This window comes from Kryptolebias marmoratus, linkage group LG18 (genome assembly GCF_001649575.2).
Source record: "Kryptolebias marmoratus isolate JLee-2015 linkage group LG18, ASM164957v2, whole genome shotgun sequence".
Taxonomy (NCBI): Eukaryota; Metazoa; Chordata; class Actinopteri; order Cyprinodontiformes; family Rivulidae; genus Kryptolebias; species Kryptolebias marmoratus.
This window is the reverse complement of record NC_051447.1, coordinates 5,767,012-5,785,396: the sequence shown is the minus strand read 5'-3', so window position 1 is coordinate 5,785,396 and position 18,385 is coordinate 5,767,012. Positions and strand designations below refer to the sequence as shown.

General features: G+C 40.7%; 1 protein-coding gene across 4 annotated transcripts in view; it reads left to right on the top strand.

Moving 5' to 3' along the window:
• usp6nl (USP6 N-terminal like) overlaps positions 1–18,385 on the top strand; it is an 81,413-nt gene that overhangs the window by 28,466 nt on the left and 34,562 nt on the right. The window contains exon 1 of one of the 4 annotated variants that reach the window (XM_017411620.3): positions 7,767–7,954. The exons of the other annotated variants lie outside the window; for them this stretch is intronic. Within the exon in view, the coding sequence (XP_017267109.1) occupies positions 7,885–7,954 (70 nt within the window). The 5' untranslated portion in view covers positions 7,767–7,884. Of the gene's footprint in view, positions 1–7,766; positions 7,955–18,385 lie in introns of those variants that run through there. 4 annotated transcript variants of the gene reach the window in all.

The window sequence follows — 18,385 nt, the reverse complement described above, 5'->3', positions numbered from 1 at the left end:
ACACAGTCTTCCACTCCTGCCAGGAATCCACTGTATATCCAGCAAGACATATCCCGAGACTGGACTCTCCTTCACCCAGTCGAGAAAATTGTTTCAATTGCGTTGAGAAACCAGCTGATCAGATCCATATTCCTTAAATTTTTGGAAAATATGTAAAAAGAGGCTTTGAAAAAAGAAAACAGGGCGGGGGCGGGGAGGGGGGCAGTTCAGGGAACAGAGAGACAGAGATAACAGAAACACGTCCACCTTCCACCAGGAGCAGAAAAAAAAAAAAAGTATTGCGTTATCAACATGAATAACACCCTCTCATCCCCCTAATGTTCTCTGGTCAGTACGGCGATGTTTAAACTTTAAAATAAGATGCACCACAAATATAAAGTGCACAAAGAATACAACTCACCATAACGCTGAATCAGTAGAGCCCTGTGCCTGTTTCTCAGTAACCAGACGGTCCCATCCAGGGCTTCCAGAGACGTTTTTTAGCGGTAACGTATCACGTGACCTAGATAAGCGTTTTGACATGCATCAAGAGGGAGTCATAGACTGATGTAGTGGAGAGAATCCGGTCAGTTTTTCAAAATAAATGTCACTCAGACTTCCGAAAATGAAAATATGGAAATATTGTAAGTTAATTATTCTTTCTCTGCGGTCCGGTACCAGTCCGCGGCCCTGGTGATGGGGACCTCTGCTCTAAAGGACATGTCTTTGTATGGCCTGTTTAATTCCAGCCGAGGAAAAACACTCCTCCTTAAAAAACTAAAAGCCTTCACTATTCAAGCCCCTCAGTGACGGGGGACATGAGCGTGCAGCTTGGTTTGATCTAAAAGTTGAAGAAAACTGTATATTCCAGTTGCAACTTCTGTTCTTAAGACCTTTTAGCTTTTCAGTCTTCACTGTTGACTTCCAAGCAGCAACGAAAATCTACTTGATGTTACAACATATAATTACTGTTTCCCACCGAGCCGGGTACAAGTGTGAGCAAATACTCGAGCCGGCTCACGATGTGATTAGCCTGGTTCATCTCGGTGCCGAGGCTATTGTCTCATTGGTATTCTGCAGCAGGACTCTGAGCGCCGTGACGCACTGAAGCGCAGCGGGCAGCATTAATCAACGTGCCGAGCAATCAGCGCCCGGCCTTATTCAATCAGCCCCTCCACCAATGCTGCCGTTAGGACAACACAGGAGCCTGCCTTCTCACCACTTTTGCATCCACACGATTTGTTTTTTCTGCCCGTCCCTCTACTAACTGCTGCAGGTAAACACATTTAGAGAGAGAGATAAAGAGATACATGCAGATTAGTGCGTTGTAAAGTTGGATCTGCCACTTTTCTTGGCGTAAACACAAGTCATGGGGGGGGATTTGTTCTTGTCATTCCCCATGGAGTCATTGGAGGAATGCACAATTCACAAAACTGTTTATTTGATAAATGGAGACACTTCTTAAGCAAATTTGAGATTAGAGACAAAATAAAAATGGCATTTAAAGACATCACCATGTTACATTACCATTAAAAGGATGGAAGGTAAAACGCCAGCCTTAACTTCTTTTTGGAGAGATATTTAGCCCCTTTGTGGCAACATTATAGAATTGAATCTGTAAATTCTGTTTTATTTTGTATCAAAAAGGTTTAAAAATGTGGAATAGAAGCAGAAAAATTGGTTCTTTATATCAGTTGAAATCCTTACAAAATAGGGGATAAAATCTGTATCTTGGTGGGATGTTTTCTGTTAGGTTTTTAATTTTATTTCTCTATTGGACATATTAATGTGAATGTGTGTAAAATCATACTGCATTGCAGTTTTACAAACCAAACAATCTAGACTTGTGTAACTAAACTGTATGTAGTTCTTACTTAAAATTTTAGCTGGAAACTAAGTTTAGAATTAAATTTTAAGTTTTATTTACTTTTTGATATTTGATGTTGCCACCAAAATAGTTGTATTAGCTTTCAGCATCGACTCCTCCCCCCCCGCGTGTTTCACATCCTCCCGTCTTCTCATCATTTTCTGTTTTCAGCCTCGTAGATCAGCGGCTCGATTCCTGCATTGACAGCAGCTCTGTTCTCAGTTTGAGCGAAGGAGGCTGCCACAAGGCGAAGCTCTTATCTGTAGATTAAAAGCGGAGATGTGTCAGAGACTTGCGGCATCTCTCCATTTTCAATCAACTGGATGTTAAGGAAAACGTGATGAGGGCTTATTGATCCGCTGATTGTGAGAGGGCCTCCGTCAGCATGGCTCTGCTTCCCCTCCGAATGCAGCCGCACTAAAAGCAGCTCGATCCATTTCTCTGCAGGTGGCCCCAGACTTGTTCATTTTCCCCATGCTGCTTTTATTTATTTTCGGAGTACTTACTTCTCTGACAATCCTTCTTGAAATGCAGACTCCGAGGCCAATAAAAGTATTTTTTAAAGATGGCACATCGATTCTCGGGAAAGTTCTCGCCTGTAAAAGCTTGAAAGGTGAAGATAAAAAGGAGGGGTAACTCAAAATTCATTCAGCGCTGCTGCTGGCACAACAGGATCATAGAGCCTTGTGTGAAGAAGAATAAGTTGTGTGATTTTAAATTTCTGTATTGAACCAGCTTCTTTTTTTTTCTTTTTTTTATCAAATGCTAGAACTTGTTACTCAAGTAGTTTTCAGTTCTTGTTATCCATGATGACAGCTTCAACAGAGAAAGATGTAAGGAACGTGTGTTCTTGAAACAGGAAGAAACAGATGGTGTAATTACCACAGCTGCTGCTCCTGTTGCTTTGTGTGATGAACCTGCCTAATTTTTCAAGTGGCACATTTTTTCACACCCCTTAAGACAGCGACAGAGGTTAGCACCTAAGTTAAAACGTTCAAAAAGCTGAAGATGACTTTCCTTTCTTAATGCCTTAAATTAGAAGATGCTTGGGACAAAGACCAGACTGACGGGCTAACGGCTAGTCCAAGTGGGTCCAAGATCAAAGTGAATTACTGCAGATCTTTAAGAATCCAAAGATGTAAAGATTCAAAGATCTAAAGATCTGAACCTTCCCTTTAAGGACATGACTTTGTTGCTGTCCAGCTGCCGGAGAGCCTGTCAATTACTGTATCTTCTGGACTATAAGGTGCACTTAAAATCCTTCAGCTTTCTCACAAACGACAGTGCGCCTTATAACCCAGAGCACCTTATATATGCAAGAAGTCGTAATGTTTTTGTACGACTTTGGTAAACTATAAAGCTGCACCGCTTGCAGCATTAAGGCTCAGTTATAGTCGCACTTTGTGGCGTCTCGCAGGGCTCTGCGCACGGCGAGCGGACCCGAGCATGCAGTGGAGGCATTTATACTTGACGCTTACGTCTGTGCAGTATTCTCCGAAAACACAGGGGGCTGTTTTGTTTCACTTAATGCGCCTTATTTATGACAAAAGTTCAAAAATGGAGCATTCATTGACAGTGCGTCTTCTAATCCAGTGCGCCCTGTAGTGGTGGAAAATACGGTAAATGTTTCTAATCCACTGTAGTTTGTAGGAGAAACGACACCGGACATCTCCAAACCTCGGCTTGGGCAAGCATATCCTAGTGGATACACTGTTTTATCTGAAAGGAAATAAAATCTTAAATATTTCTGTGAAAAGAAAAGCAAAACCATCAGGACTGAAACATTTCATTCATTGTCTTTGGGACCATTAGTGTTTAAAATTGAAGGAAACTCTTTGCAACAGCAATGCTAAAACCTTCAACAGACTTGCTATATTAACAATCACCTAGCTAGTTATCACAGGCAAAAATCAGTTTAATGCATTAAAAATCCCTTGGAGGGCTGATTGGATTGTTCAGCTGCTTGTTTCCAAACCTCCAGTTGTCGGAGGAAGATATCAAAGTTGTGTTACAGAATGGAATAGAACAGAAAGGAAACTATTTATTTTTCTTTTTTTGCAGCAGTAACAAAGTGACTAAAAGTGTTTGTCGTGTGTAGGCTCAACATTCCTTTAGAGTTTAGGAGCCCTTTTTATGCCTGAATGATTTATGTGTCAGTGTTAAGTGGGTGAACGGTCGGTCAAATACAAGGGATGGACTAAAAGTGAGAGACAAAGCAGCCTGTGTCTAAAGGGAAACATTGTAGGACCTGTAGAAGATGTAGAGAACTATTGATTATAACTACTTTAAAGAATAAAGAGCTCATCAGAGATGAAGTGGCTCCAGACTTTACAGACTTGTGCTGTTGAAGTAAACCCACCTGCAGTAACGTTCTCTGTAGGCTGTCTGCACTCATTGCCAAATCAGTTCGGTGTTTTTCTGAGTGTAATTTATCAGAAGTAGGCATTAGGAAACAACTGAAAACACACACACACAAAATATGGGGACCGTGGTGTTTACAAAAGGCCACATTTTCACCTCCTTCAGTCAGGGTCACAGCCTAGCAACAGGTCTGAAAGCCTAGCAACAGCATCCGCGGAGTCAGTTCGGCAACGCAGTAATTGGACTTTCTGAGTCAGCGCCGGAGGACTCAAACGCAGACGCACTTCATCACAGGGATTCATGTGCGCGGTGTGGTACGCCGCGGCACTTCCGTGTGAGAGGTTGCGTGTCATCAAAGACCGAAAATGTTTTCGAGTGCAGTTCATTTGAGCCGAGTGTTTTATAGTGAGTGCTGGTCTAACAAATGAACGTGGTTGCTGGTGTTGCTTCACCACTGCCTCTCCTGTCTGCATGCTGCAGAGTCTTTGGGTAGGTGCAGTGTGTGTGTGTGGAAATTGTTCCCTCTTGTACTGACCACCAGTGGTGTGTTCATGTACCTTAGATATGAAATGGCTCTGCCCAAGGGCACACTTTGATAGCTCTTTTTCTCAAACATACATTTTATACCATTTCACCTACTAGAGAAAATGTGTACAAGATGTTTTCTTTGAGTTCTTTTTTCTTATATATGCTTTTATTATGTTTTTCCTCTTTTTAATTATTTTTTATTAGTAATTCTTTTCTCATTATTTAACCAACATTTAAGGTGTTTTTATACTTCGAATTTTAAAATGGATAAATGCATTGCTAATTGAAAGTGTAAATGGACTTAATATAAACAAATGATGCAATTAGAGCGAGAGAATGGAAGCAGATATTTTATGTGTACTGTTAGATTAATGGACAGATGGAAAGTAGAGGAGAGACAAAATCTGGAAATGCAACAAGGAAGGATGTGCTTAAAACCAGCAGGAGGGATGGAGAGTTTCCAAACATCATTATGACGTGCACTGATGGATGTAATCAACTCTAACCTCATAAAGAAATGGGAGTTTCATGGCAATTTATAGAGTTTTCCATCTTGCCAATCAGTCTGGATTCCAGGAAACAAGTGAATGTGCAAGTGGCAGGAAATATAATTATTGTGTTTGGCACATTTCCAACAACGAAGGAAAATGAAAAGAAATTGAGACATTTTGGTTTGATTTGCATAGAGAAATAAATAGTTGGATATTTGACAACATAAATAAAATCAGTTCACCCCAAACAGGCTATAATTTATTAATAAAAACAAAGAGAATGCTCAGTCTGGTGCACCAAAATGGCTCCCCCTTTTTAGTGTAGGTTTATGGGTATAGCAGTCTGTGTGCATAGTGTTGTTGCTCGTGTTTGTAAAGGAGGTACCATTTCCTGGATATTAGACATCGAGGCCAACGCAGGTGCAAAGAAACACTATTAAATGAGGTCAGTTATATCAAGACCGCACATAAATGTTAAACTAGGAGACACATTATGTCTGTGGAATCCTGAGAGGCGCCCAAATGGTGTCAGGAAAAAGACAGCAGGCTCTACGATGGATCCCTGAGGAGCTCCACAGGAAGAATGAGCCACTTCATTAGTTTTATTTTTCATGGTTTAACAGCTTCAAAACTTCAGAACTGAAGGGTTAATGTGCTAAAGTCTGAAGCGTGACACTTTTGTTACAACTTTCAAAAATAACTATTTTGGTCACTTGTTATAAACGATTAACTGCGATATGATTGTCTTCAGAAACAGGACTTGTTCCCTTATTACAGCTTAAACAAGTCTGGTTGCTCCTCATGACGTCTGACTTGTTTCGGCATAATATTTATATAAACAACCTTTTTTTTGGTAAGTCAGACTAAGGATACGTAAAGAAGTAGCATTCCTTCCATTTTGCCAGAAGCAGCTGGGTGACAGTTTGTCTGTTTGTCACAGTTTGTGGCAGTTTTATCCCTCATGTTGCGTCACACCACACTGAAAGTATTTCGGATTTGGAGCGTACTGTTTGTTAGGTTTTACAAAACGCTTTCACTCAGACAGAATCCCATATGTAAAGTGGATCTTCTCCAGTCTGGAATGTGTTGTCTTTGGTTGAAATCTTAAAACCGAGGCTCGGCATCAAGATGGAGACTGATTTCTCCACAGCTCTTTTTCTAACCTTTTGAACAGATCACGAGGTTCAAAGAAAAGATGGTAGGAACAAACAGCAGAGCTGGAACAAGAATCTGATCACACTTAGACAAAGCTGTGATTATGGGTTTTTTTTTTAGCACTGAAAGTACAAATTGTATTTTATTCCATCTTGAGCACTTTGTTTTACAGAAGTCTGATTAACTAGATCTTCTAGCAGCATAAGATATCCAGGACACAATGGAGAGAATATATCCAGATGTGCAGGAGGAGGTTTGTGGAGCTCTGCTTCAGCTGGTGCTCCTGCGAACCTGTTCTTGGATAAAGTGGCAAAAGTTGGATGAATGGATGATTCCCAGTTTGTCTGAAATCAACTCTGACAAACATGTTTGGGCTAAACGGCTTTCCAGTGGCCGAAACACCTGCCATCGCTTCCCAAACCAGTTCTTGGTGTTTACAGGGGAAGAAAACGGTTTACAGTTGAAGGTTTGGCTGCTTGCTTTATTGAATATCCTCCCAGAATAATAAAGACTGCTTTAATTTTCCTGGAAATTCCAAGAACATCGAAGACGTGACAGTGTGAGAGGCGCTGTCACCTTAGGGTGACAGTGTAACTGATGCTGATTGGCACAAATCAACACTGTACACTTTCATGTGCTGCTTTACATTCTGCTCATGTTTCAGCGTCACAGTAGATGAACGTGAGGTAAAGGGAGGAGTGGGGGGGGGGAACAATACAATAAAAGGGAGAGCGACGGGAGGAGTGCAGGAGAGCAGAGAAAGGGAGGGACGGACGGAGATGCTGTGGAAGCTCCCATTAATTTGAATTTACTGGATGTGAAGAGAGGAGTGCGGGCGAAGAAGCCAGCTATTGCCGGTGGAGGAGAAAGAGATGAATGAGAGAAGAAAAGAAGTCTGAAACAATTGAGAAGCATCACTGCTCCACTGTGCCTCTATTGATCTGCAGCAGCCAGGTGGTTTCTGTGCAGAGGAAAAGAAGCAGGGAAGCAAAAGACAAAAGAGGACAGCCCTGCGCTGCTTTTTTTTTTTTTTTCCTCGTGTGAGAGCTCTCCAGCTGAGCGACACATCACGGGCGAGATGAGCGTGTTCAGTTTGTAGAGTCCGTGCTGCGAGCAAACATCCCCTGCTTCTTTTTAGCTGCTGCCAGGAGTTAAGTTTCTGCGCTGTTTCGTGTAGACCCGAGGCAGGATTCGAAGCATCAGATGGTGCGTTTGTGTTGATCGGCTGTTGATCCACGAGTTTGGAAAGACAAGCCGCTTGAGGATCGAACACCAAACCAGAAGCCAGAACCGCCCATGGAAAAATAGTTGTTTCTTTTTTTTTTTTTTGCTTTTTGCACTCACAAAATAATAAAACAAACGTGGATACTTGGATTGGAATCATGTTGTGGATTAGGTGATGAGACCTGAGGTGGAGCTGAGGAGGGATGAGGTTCTGGGAGGTGAGAGCTGCCACCGGCCTGTGGCACCTCCGACTGCCTCCACCGCCACCTCCTTCTGAGCATGCAGGTCCTACAGATCGTCAAGGAACTGGTGTCCCCGTCCAGACACAGGGCAGCAGCCAGATTTGGAGGTCTGTTCACTCACTTATTAGTTCACAATGGCAGTGTTTGTCTCTGTAAGGAGATTCAGGTCTTCTGTAGAGTGAATTAAATGTGCTAAATCCAGCAGTTTTTAAAAGAAGTCCGAGGATTTTCTTTGTGGATTATACCAACATTGTCCACTTAGACAGCCTTGTCTGAAGTTAAATCTATTACCAGAAGTTTCATAGGTATTATTTAGTCTAAACTACAGGACAATGGTGGGGAAAAATGGGTTACAAAAATTGGCAAAGGACCGAAACCGATTGTTTTCTCTTAAAGGGATTTAGAGAGTCAAAGTTCTAGACAAGAAGTTGTGTAAAAATAGAAGAAAAAAAAAACAATTCAAGGACAAAATGTGAATTGGTTTAAATATTTAAATTTTGTGTTAGAGATTTGCTTTTGGTTGCACAGTACAAAATACAGTAAAGGTTTTATTAAAACATACTGGCTTAGTTTGGAGCTCGTTGAATAATAATAATAATAGCTCGTTGAGAACTATGTGATGTTTTAAACTTAAAACATTTTCAAATGTTCACTCAGTCAGTGGAACTAAATATATAACTCCCAATCATGGGGACTTGGTACATTTATATCACCTCTGGAAAACTTCACTGCTACAGTGTTTTTAGTTTAGGATAAAACACTATAAAGAAGTTGGTTGTAGGGTGACAAGAACAACTTTCACAAATCGCTTCAGTTTTATTGTCGATCCTGAAGTTAAATTTATTTTTGAATAGATTTTATCAACCTATACTTTTGTTTTTTCATCATAAATACTAAATGTTGCACCCTCACCATGCTGTACACCAGGCCTGCTTGTACACCTCATCCTGCAAAGACCACCAATATTCTAGCTGATTTTTTTACTTTAAGGGAGCCTTAGTGTTTCCATATCCTGGATGAGTAAGAATCTTAACCAGCTGATTTTACAGAAATAACTCCACTGCTCCCTTGTTTTTGCACATAAATGGCAAACCTAACTCCGTAAGAGTCTTAGGTGTTTAACTAATGGATCACGACTGCACACTCAGAAAGCTAAGCTCAGTTTTATTCATAAAATATACAATTTTCTCATTTTCCATTTGGCCTTGAATAGTTGACCAGTTTAAACCAGTTTAAAGGTTTTTAATGTGTAATTTAAGGTCATTTATAGTCAAAACATAAGGTTGAAATTTAGTAAGGAAAACTGGATTGCATTGTTTTAATTAATTTTATAGTTTAGATTCTGCAAATCAGTTTTTATACAAGACACAGAAAAGTAAATTGGAGTGAGTGCAGTGTCATAGAAAAGACCTACTCCAAGTAGCCCAAACTGACAATAACGGTTTGTTATAAAGTGTTTAAATCACTGCGTTGTTTAGCAAAAAGAACCACAGTTTGAGGTGAACTTTTGTTCATTTATCACCAGCACTGCGAGAGGGACACTGAGAATTTCATTCAGAGTGACTCTACTTGATATGGCTTGATTTATCATTGATGGTAATTGTTTTCTACTAAATGTCACTGCGAATAAGGTTGAACATTTTGCTGTGCCATGTGTCGTTTGGCTGAATGGAAGGGACATTTCCCTTGGAGCCCACCCTCCTAATCGCTCTGTTGCCGCGGGTCGATCGTACATCTGTGTTGTGTGCTGTAAATGTGTCCTGCAGCTGCTTTTCTCTGCTGCGCAATAAATAACGACGCGTGGCGCTGAAGGTAATAGAATTCCCTCTGACCTTTAACCCCCTACGCTTGTCTTCTGATTGGATGGCTCTTTCTGCGATCTGCGAACGCCACTGTTTCCTGACGAGCTCTTTTTATTGCCGAAGTTTACTCAACCTTGTTGCCCCTGCAGGCCGATTGACTCCGATTGCTTTCTGACTTCTCACTTCAGTGCTCTTTAAACCGAAACGCAGGCGGCTTTTTCTTGAAGTGGATCTGATGATGAGTTGATGAGCAGGTTTGCTCTAAAATGTGCTGTAATTTGAACACTGCTGATAATTTATTTCACTGATTTTTCTCAAGACTGTTTGCATCAAAATTGATTTTTTTTTCGATTGGTTGTTTCCTAAATTCCCCAAGTGATCTTAGAACAGTGGATGTTGGATACATTTTACGTGTAGCGCTCCATGTCAACGCCTTCGATTTCACAATGACAACTTAATTTATGAACGCTCACACAATTAAGGGATCTGGATGGATAAATTGGGGATTTCTGAACAGCCAGAGGCAGCTTAAAGAGGCGTTCATCTTAACAGGTGAAAGAGACATGTTACCTCCTTTAAAAGAAGCTGAACAAAAATTCACTTTGGCTGCTTTTATTCAGTTAGGAAAAAGGTTTGCTTCCTGCCAGCTGGCTTTGATGACAGCTTTAATTTATCATCTGATGGTCCCAGGTCCATACAGCCTTTCAGGGACTAACTGTTGCAGTTTTCTGCTGTCACAAGAGGAAATATTGCCTACTAGGATAGGATAGGATAGGTCGCCTCCTTTCCTATTCAAGCCAACTCTCAATTGACCTATGCGTTGTGCCATCGTCAAGGGATGTTGGGCTATTTTCTGAGGACCTCACCCACAACAGCCTCTTGAGACTTTCTTTGAATTCTAATTCTTCACTGTGCAACAAAAATTCAGTCCTAAATGTAGTGTTATATTTATGATTGTTTCGTCACTTCACACTGTGTCTTTTAAAATGGAAATCGGGGCTTGGTTTGGTCATCCAGTTGATTTGTTTCAGGAGCGTTTCTCACATTTTATTTTGCTGTCGTCTTCGTCTCCATCCATCTGCCCTCTGATGCAGACGTGCATTAATTCACGTGCCGCATGCACCGTCGACGCGGCGTCGAGGTGTGACGACCGGCTGCACGGCGACAGCAGATGTTGTTGCGCTCCGAGGCTGACATGACGGCATGTGTGCGCGAGAAACGATGACTTTTAAATTGGTTTGGCGGCGAGGAAGCAGCAGATTGTGTGGGACTTTAATGATAATCCTTTATCAGTACCAGCAGTGATTTTATGTTAGGAAGTCGGAAAATGATTTTCTTTATTGCACTGAACATGATAATCACAGCTTGTGCTGTTAACTCGGTGAACCTCCTTCCTGAGCATGTTCAGTGGCGTGTGCCACATCCAAAAACAATACAATTATCTTTATTCTAATAAGGTCATTGTGGTTTAAAACAATTGCACAGCTTTGGTAGGGGCTTCCTACATATTTCCCTCATGGCTCATTGAATCAAATCAGTTCCATCTGCAGTTAAACAGTTATTCAACGTAATTCCAATTTTTAGTTTTTAAGTTTGAAATTCAGTTTCTGACGCCTACTAGAAAATAAAATGAATAAAAAAAAAACTTCTAATAATTTCTTTACCTATTAATCAGAAATTGCTTCTGAATAAGTCAGTTATTCATTACTGCTCATAGCGGCAGGCAATCATGTAATTGCATCTGTTTGTGTGTGTGTGTTTGTTAGTGTGTCTGTTAGCAAATTATCTCATGAACTTGCGGTCGGATTTTAATGAACCTCTCAGAAACGAGTCATTGGATGTTCATCTACAACTGATTAATGTTTAGATTCAACCCAGTTCAAATTTCAGTCAGTTTTACAGATCTTTTACAGATGTTGAGCTGAATTTTGGTGTGGCAGGAGCTGAAAGTCCTGGATTCTAGCCTAAAGGCTGCTGTTCGGTTAACGCCATGGTTTTCTCTTGTTGATTTAAAGTCAAAATCTGTTTGTTTTGAGGCATTTGATCAGTTAATATTGTTCCTAGTAGACATTTTAAGACAACTGTTTGCAAGAAAAGCACATTTTGATTCATGGTGATCATAACAAAACAGTAAAATGTATTATATTAGGAAGCCACAATATGGAAACAACGAAATGATTCTGTTTCTTTTACTGTGAGCACTAAAGTTTGCACAAACTAGACAAAGATTTACACAAAGAACTTGATTAGCAACAGTTTAAATGCTCAGACACCTAATGTTTGTACAGCATTTATTTGACATCAAAATATAATTTTCTTGTATGTTCTTAGGGGCATGGATCTGTTTTGTTATGCCTTCAGGCTGTGCAGCGATGCAGATAACGAGTTGCCTTATTTTCTTAAGCCATTACAACAAATGACAAGTTCTTATTACAACAAAAAAGGGGATCAATATTTTAAAAAGTAAGTTCATTAGAGGAGCTAAATCATCATTGATTCCCCCTGTGCTTCAGGAAGGAGCACACCACAAGGCACACCCTCAGGCCAAGTAAGATTTATTATACGTTCCTGGGTGAAATAAATATCTACCGGTCTGTTAATTTATGTCTCCACTAATATTGACCCTCAATTAAAGCCCAAGTCCTGTTCATAGTCAAATAGTTACTCTGGAACCAAATTATGTACCTGTTCTGTTTGTTTTACTTGTATAAAAAGTGCCAAAAATGTCTCCAAAAGTTAAACCAGAGAGTTTGATGGCATGATGAACTAGTACTTTACTAATCCAGTCAAACAGGAAATCCAGGAAACAGGAAATGGGTTTTGTACTTCCAAGAAACTACCGAACTACTGAGATACTGCTTTGTTTAAGAAATAAACCCATTAACATGTTTCCAGGGGGTCTCGGCTCCTTTTGGCTAATGGTTTGAAAGATTATATTTGCCATTAATATCAGACTGATGCGCTGAAATGTAGACATCTTGTTTTTCTTTATCAGTGAGGATGATAGATGGATGATGCTTAATGATTCTTGTTATTTGTCATCACTCCGCAGAGTTTCTAAAAAGATGAGTCCAGGCTTCTCAAACATAGGCTGTTTACACACTTTATTCTCTTCTGGAGCTGATTTACTGTATTTTGACAGGAAAAATACACCTGGGTGCAGCTTACAGGTGGCTGGAAAGAAGTGTTCATTCATTGTCAAGATGAAGCTTCCCTTCCTGTTTGGAAGGGTTCTGAGCAGATCAATGCCACATACAGCACTGCAGTTGTTAAGTCTCAGTCTGTTTCTTCGTGTGCATGGAAACATAAATGTCTCTGTAAAGCACAAGTCTTTGCACAACTTGAACAAGCTCGAAAAATCCATATTTGGTTTGGCGACTTTTATTCTTCAGCACAGTCTTCAGAACTCTTAAGTAGTTTTCAGGAGAGATTCTTCGGGCTTCTTGATGGTTGTTCCAAACCTCCTGTTTGGATTTCTGCTGCCTGTTCTGTTAAAACAATCGCATCCAACTTCAATGATGTTGAGAGCTCCGACATCTGAAATCTATGACTGAGTCCTGCATTATGTGCTTTTCTGTCAAGGTGGGCTTTTACCTCATTGGCTGTGTTTTTGGGATCACTTCCAGATCCATGGTGGATCAAAATCTGTTTCTGTACCCTCAGGACTCAGTGCTCCTTTATCACCCAGAAGCCCCCATCTGTAGTCAGTGTGACCACATGTGAGCAGAGGGTCTGGATCAAATCTGTAAGATGTATGTAGTTCATTATTCGTCATTTATTCTGAAAGACTCCACAAGCACTGCTCCCAAAGCACCCTTTATTCTGCTCATCACCAACTGTATTTATCTGAGAACCTGAGACTCTTCTGTCTCTTTTCTTGGTGATAATTTAACAAGGAAAATAAAGGTGACCCTCCCAGATTCAAGTAAAGCACCACAAGCAAAAAGCGAAAACTCTTCTCGGTGCTGTGGACTTCATGTGGTTTTCCAGGCGCCTCGTGGTTAAACCAGAGTTTAAGAGAAATGTCGAATGCTGCTTCGTTAGGACGGATCTTGTAGACGGTCTGGATCCAGTTGATGTTGCAGTGAAGCAGCCTGCTGACATCCAGAGTGTGGCGGTCGAGCTAATTGTCCGTCCGTCCCTGAAGTTTACAGCTGCTGTCGGCTCACACGGCTGAACTGAGCGGTGTTTCTTCTCAAAACACTGTTTTATCCAGTGGCTTTAAAAGAACATGTAGACTTGATTAAAATGTTTCTGCTGCTTGTGTCAGATTTGGCAAACTGAACTGACTTCTTTTAGTTGCCTATTAAATTATGTATTAAGTGATTCTGTAGCCCATAAACAGTTTCATCAATCTTTTAAAAGTGTGCTGATATTATTAATGTCTTTTATTGACTTCTTCTAAATAAAAAATCTGATACAAAAGGCTGCTAATTTACAGCTCATTCTACAGATTTTGTGTGTGGAGTGATTTTGAACAGTGTGCTATAGCTTTTGGTAGCAACATATAACGTAGACATCAGTCCATTATCTGCGGCTTGTTCCAAAGTCGGTCACAGGGGCAGCAGCCACCTCTTCCAGCTCTTCTGGGAGGATTCCAATCCGTTCCCGGGCCAGCCGAGAGACAGTGTCTCTCCAGCGTGTTCTGGCTCTTCATCAGGGTCTCCTTCCAGTTGGATATGCCCAAAACATCTCCCTAGGGTGGTGTCCTTACCAGATGCCTGAAGGTAAAGCCCAACTACCCCACAAAGAAAACTCATTTTGATCACTTGTATCCACAATCTTGTTTTTCCCCTGTACTACAGTGTAGATAAAAATTCTTTAAAAAAAAAAAAGGCAAACAAACTAAACATTTAGACTAGGACGACAATGGGATTTTGGTTAAACAAATGAGAAAACCCAACTCTCTTTGAACGTTTTCTGTCAGCCTCTGTATCGATGACTGAAAGTCAAGTGAAGTTCAAGATTTTGGACAAAGAATTTGGTGGAAAGGCTCCAGAAAAGGAGCCAGATGGTTGAAAAATGAGAAAAATGGTGAGACAAGTGATCATGGCATTTAAAGAGTACGTTGTAGTTTTAGCCAAAGATTTGTCACTTATCATCTTATTTCTATTGTGAAATAAGCTGGGAATTTTTCAGCAAACCCAAATCAGATGGGAAAAACAATTCCCTGAAAACTGCGCTGACTCTGACAGAAATTAATTTTACTGCACAGCAACATCTCGGATAAGACAGGATAAAAAGGCCTCTGGTTTAGTTTTAAATTTTAATATATTCATTAAAGAAAAACAGTAGAGCAGTTTTACCAAATTTATGCAGCATTTATTAAACAATAACAATTATTCTGTCTGTATTTTATGTACTAAATTCCACAATTAGAAGAAAATATGGCACTTAAACAACTACTTCTAAATTTTTATATATTTAATCATTATCCAATTCATTAGATTGTTATTGGTATAAAGATATATCAGAATAAAAAGTTAATAAAAACAAAGTATAACAAACCAAAGAGATAAAACAGAAACTTCTCTTTAAGTTGTGGTCTCAGTCCTTTAATCGGGTCTCTGGCTGTGCAGTGAGAACGATTAGTTGTTTTTCCCGTGTCCACCTGGCCCGACTCGTCCCGTCCTGTTAATGAAAAGGCTGGTGACGACCACGATGTTGGCACTGTTTCAAAACCAAGCACTGGCATCAGTCGTGTTTGATTGTTTGCAGATTTCCAAAAGCTAATTTTCAAACCTGCACGCAGTAGAATAATGGTAATAAACGTTAACGCTCTTTTCCTTTGAACTTTAAACCTTTTGTTCTGCGTGTCAAGACCTTTCTTAAGTTTAAATCCTTTCTCTCTCAATTGCAGCCGGCTAGAACTTCCTCTTCGCTGTAAAAACATTTTTGAAACCACAGAGCTTTGATTTCCAGAGGCTGTTTGAACATTTCAGACCACAGAAGTGTCTTAACAGTTTTCGTTCAGAAGCGTCTCTGTGAGAACAGAACAGCTAATTAAATTAACTTGGTTGCATTCAGTCTGTAAGTCAGCCTCAGTGTGCTTCTTTAGAGTATGTTTAAATCTTGAGTTTGTTTGGTTGAAAAGGATCGTTTTGAACTCCTCACACCTCAGATAACTCTAACATTCAGTGATGACAAGAGAGAAAAGGTGTGTGTTTTGTGCTGTTTTTGTGTCGGGCAAGAAGATATCACCTTATATTCTAACTTGTGAGGAAGTTAAGCTGCAGAACAGAAACTTAATCATTGCCCACTACTGACAGATGAAGGCAGTCAATGTTTTTGCCTGTGTGTGCATGTGCCTGTTTTTTCTTTTTAGGACCTATTCAGGTAAAATCACCAACTTTGTCAAGACTGATGGTCTTTATGTGGACCAAAGCTCAGCCCTAATCCAGTGGAACGTCAGTTTTGGGTTTAGGTTTAGTTCTAAGGAATGAATTCATTGAGTTTAGGCTAGGGTTAGTCATGTACTGGTAATAGTTAGGTTTAGGTAAGAGTTGGGGTTTGGCCACATTAATGGAAATCAATACAGTCCTTATAAGGATAGCGATGCAAGCTTGCGCGTGTGTTTGTTAGCAAAATATCTTATTCATCCATGCGTCCATCCATCTTCTACTGCTTATCCATGGTCGGGTTGTTGGAGCAACAGGTTCAGGGGGAAACCTAGACGATCTCTCCCCTGTGACAATCTCCAGCTACTCTTGGGGGATCCTAAGGTGTTCCCAGGCCAGAGAGGATACAGAATCCCTCCAGTGAGCTCTGGGTCTGCCCTGGGGTCTCCACCCGGTGGGAAATGCCTGAAAAACCTCCAAGGGGAGGCATCCTAATCAGATTCCTGAACCACCTCAGCTGACTCGTTTCAGTATAGAGGAGCTCTGCTCTGAGCACCTCACCTTCTCTCTAAGGCTGAGCCCGGCCACCCTACAAAGGAGGCTCAATTCAGACGCTTGGACCCAGGATCTCGTTTTTTTGGTCATGATCCAAACCTCATGACCACAGGTGAGGGTTGGAACGTAGACGGACCAGTAAATCGAGAGTTCTGCCTTTCAGATCAGCTCCTTTTTCACCATGACAGACCGAAGCAACGCCCTCATTATTGCTGAACCAAACCCCTCTGTTGATTCATCTCCTCCTCTATCCTACCACCACTGTTAAACAAGACTCCCAGATACTTGAACTCCTCCTCTTCCTCTTCCTTCTCATGAACTACTGGACAAATTTTTATGAAACTTTTACAGTAATCATTAAATACCCATCTCCAACTAATCAACCTTTGGAGTCTACCTAATTCAAGACGGCCGCCACAGCCAAACCTCCTGGTTTGACTAAAACCCCACTTTAGTTATTTTTGCAAATATTGACCTAAAACTTGATGCGTTGGCAGCTGATAGTCATTCAGAACACACACTGAGTGTGACAGCTCCCAGGATCGCATGACATTGTGCAAAACGGTACTTTCACTGTTTGACCAAAACAGCTAGAATGCCATCATTAGTCATTGTGATGGCCTCAGCCACACATTGGTAAAATCAACCCACACACTTATTTTGTTTTGCAGTTGAATATGTATTGTGGTCTGTAATATAAATTACGTTTCTCTTGTTTGAGTTACCTGGTTTGGGTGTGTTGGCTGCTTCCTGTCTGGGCAAGAGGCGTGGCCAAGGCCTGAGGACTTTGAAAGCACCTCGTCATCTCAAGAGGACCAAAAAGAGAGGTGTTTTAGGTTTAGGTAGATGATTTGGTCTGACCAAATCTCTACACAAGTTACCCTCCTGTTTCTTTGGGGGAGGTCAGTTTGGTGAGTAGGTTTTGTTTGCTCAGTTAGTCACTTTTTGAATAGAGTTATATTAAGTTGACCTCTTTAAAGGGCCCATTACCTATATTCTGAACTTTGTCATTTCTTGGGTGAAATAAAGCCCCACTTTGAAGACATTATTCCCGCGTCCACTATGCCTTCACTGCTTGGTCCTTCACACTGATTTTACTGGAAAACTCACTTGAAAGGCGGTGGGTGATAGACATTTAATTCAGTTTTTGTGAACATTTGTCAAATTTTAGTAAAGTTAAATATTCACTTTCACTTAAAAAAGGACAATTGGTATTTGATTTTATTTAGTTTTCCTACCTGAAATGACTAAATGACCATTTCTGAGTATCTCAGTTAATGCTTTCTGACAGCATGAAACATGATTAAAGTTTACCTTTATGGCATAGAGCTGGTCAATTTTTTAGCCAGTGAAGCACAGAATATTTAAAACGAAGAAACAGGCGACCAGAAAATAGTCCCACCCTCTCTCTGTCTTCCTGCTGTGACCCTGAAGCTTCAGAAGTGATAACAGAACTTCAGTTGGCAAATATTTCCTGATGCAGCAGAGATAAAGCCGAGGTTACAAGAGAGGCTTTTCCTTTCTTTTCTCCGTCTGTTGCTCGTTTCAGTCAACCCCACCCACTCCACGTCTCATCTTTAATAAGGCACATCACAAGATGGCACATCGTGTCCGTTTCTTAATGAAGTTTTAATGGAAACTCTTCATCATCCATCTGTCATCGTCTTGACCCCCTTCAGCTCATTGAGCCGCCCACATTTCGCAAATTTAAAAAACGCTTTTTAATTTGGTCGCAAATCTTCCATCTGAACGTGTCACCCGCTTGTCTGGAAACATTCATTCCTTTCTGTCCCTTCAGTCTGGCTCTCTGTGATGTGCTGAATGAAGCTTGTTGTGTTTGGAA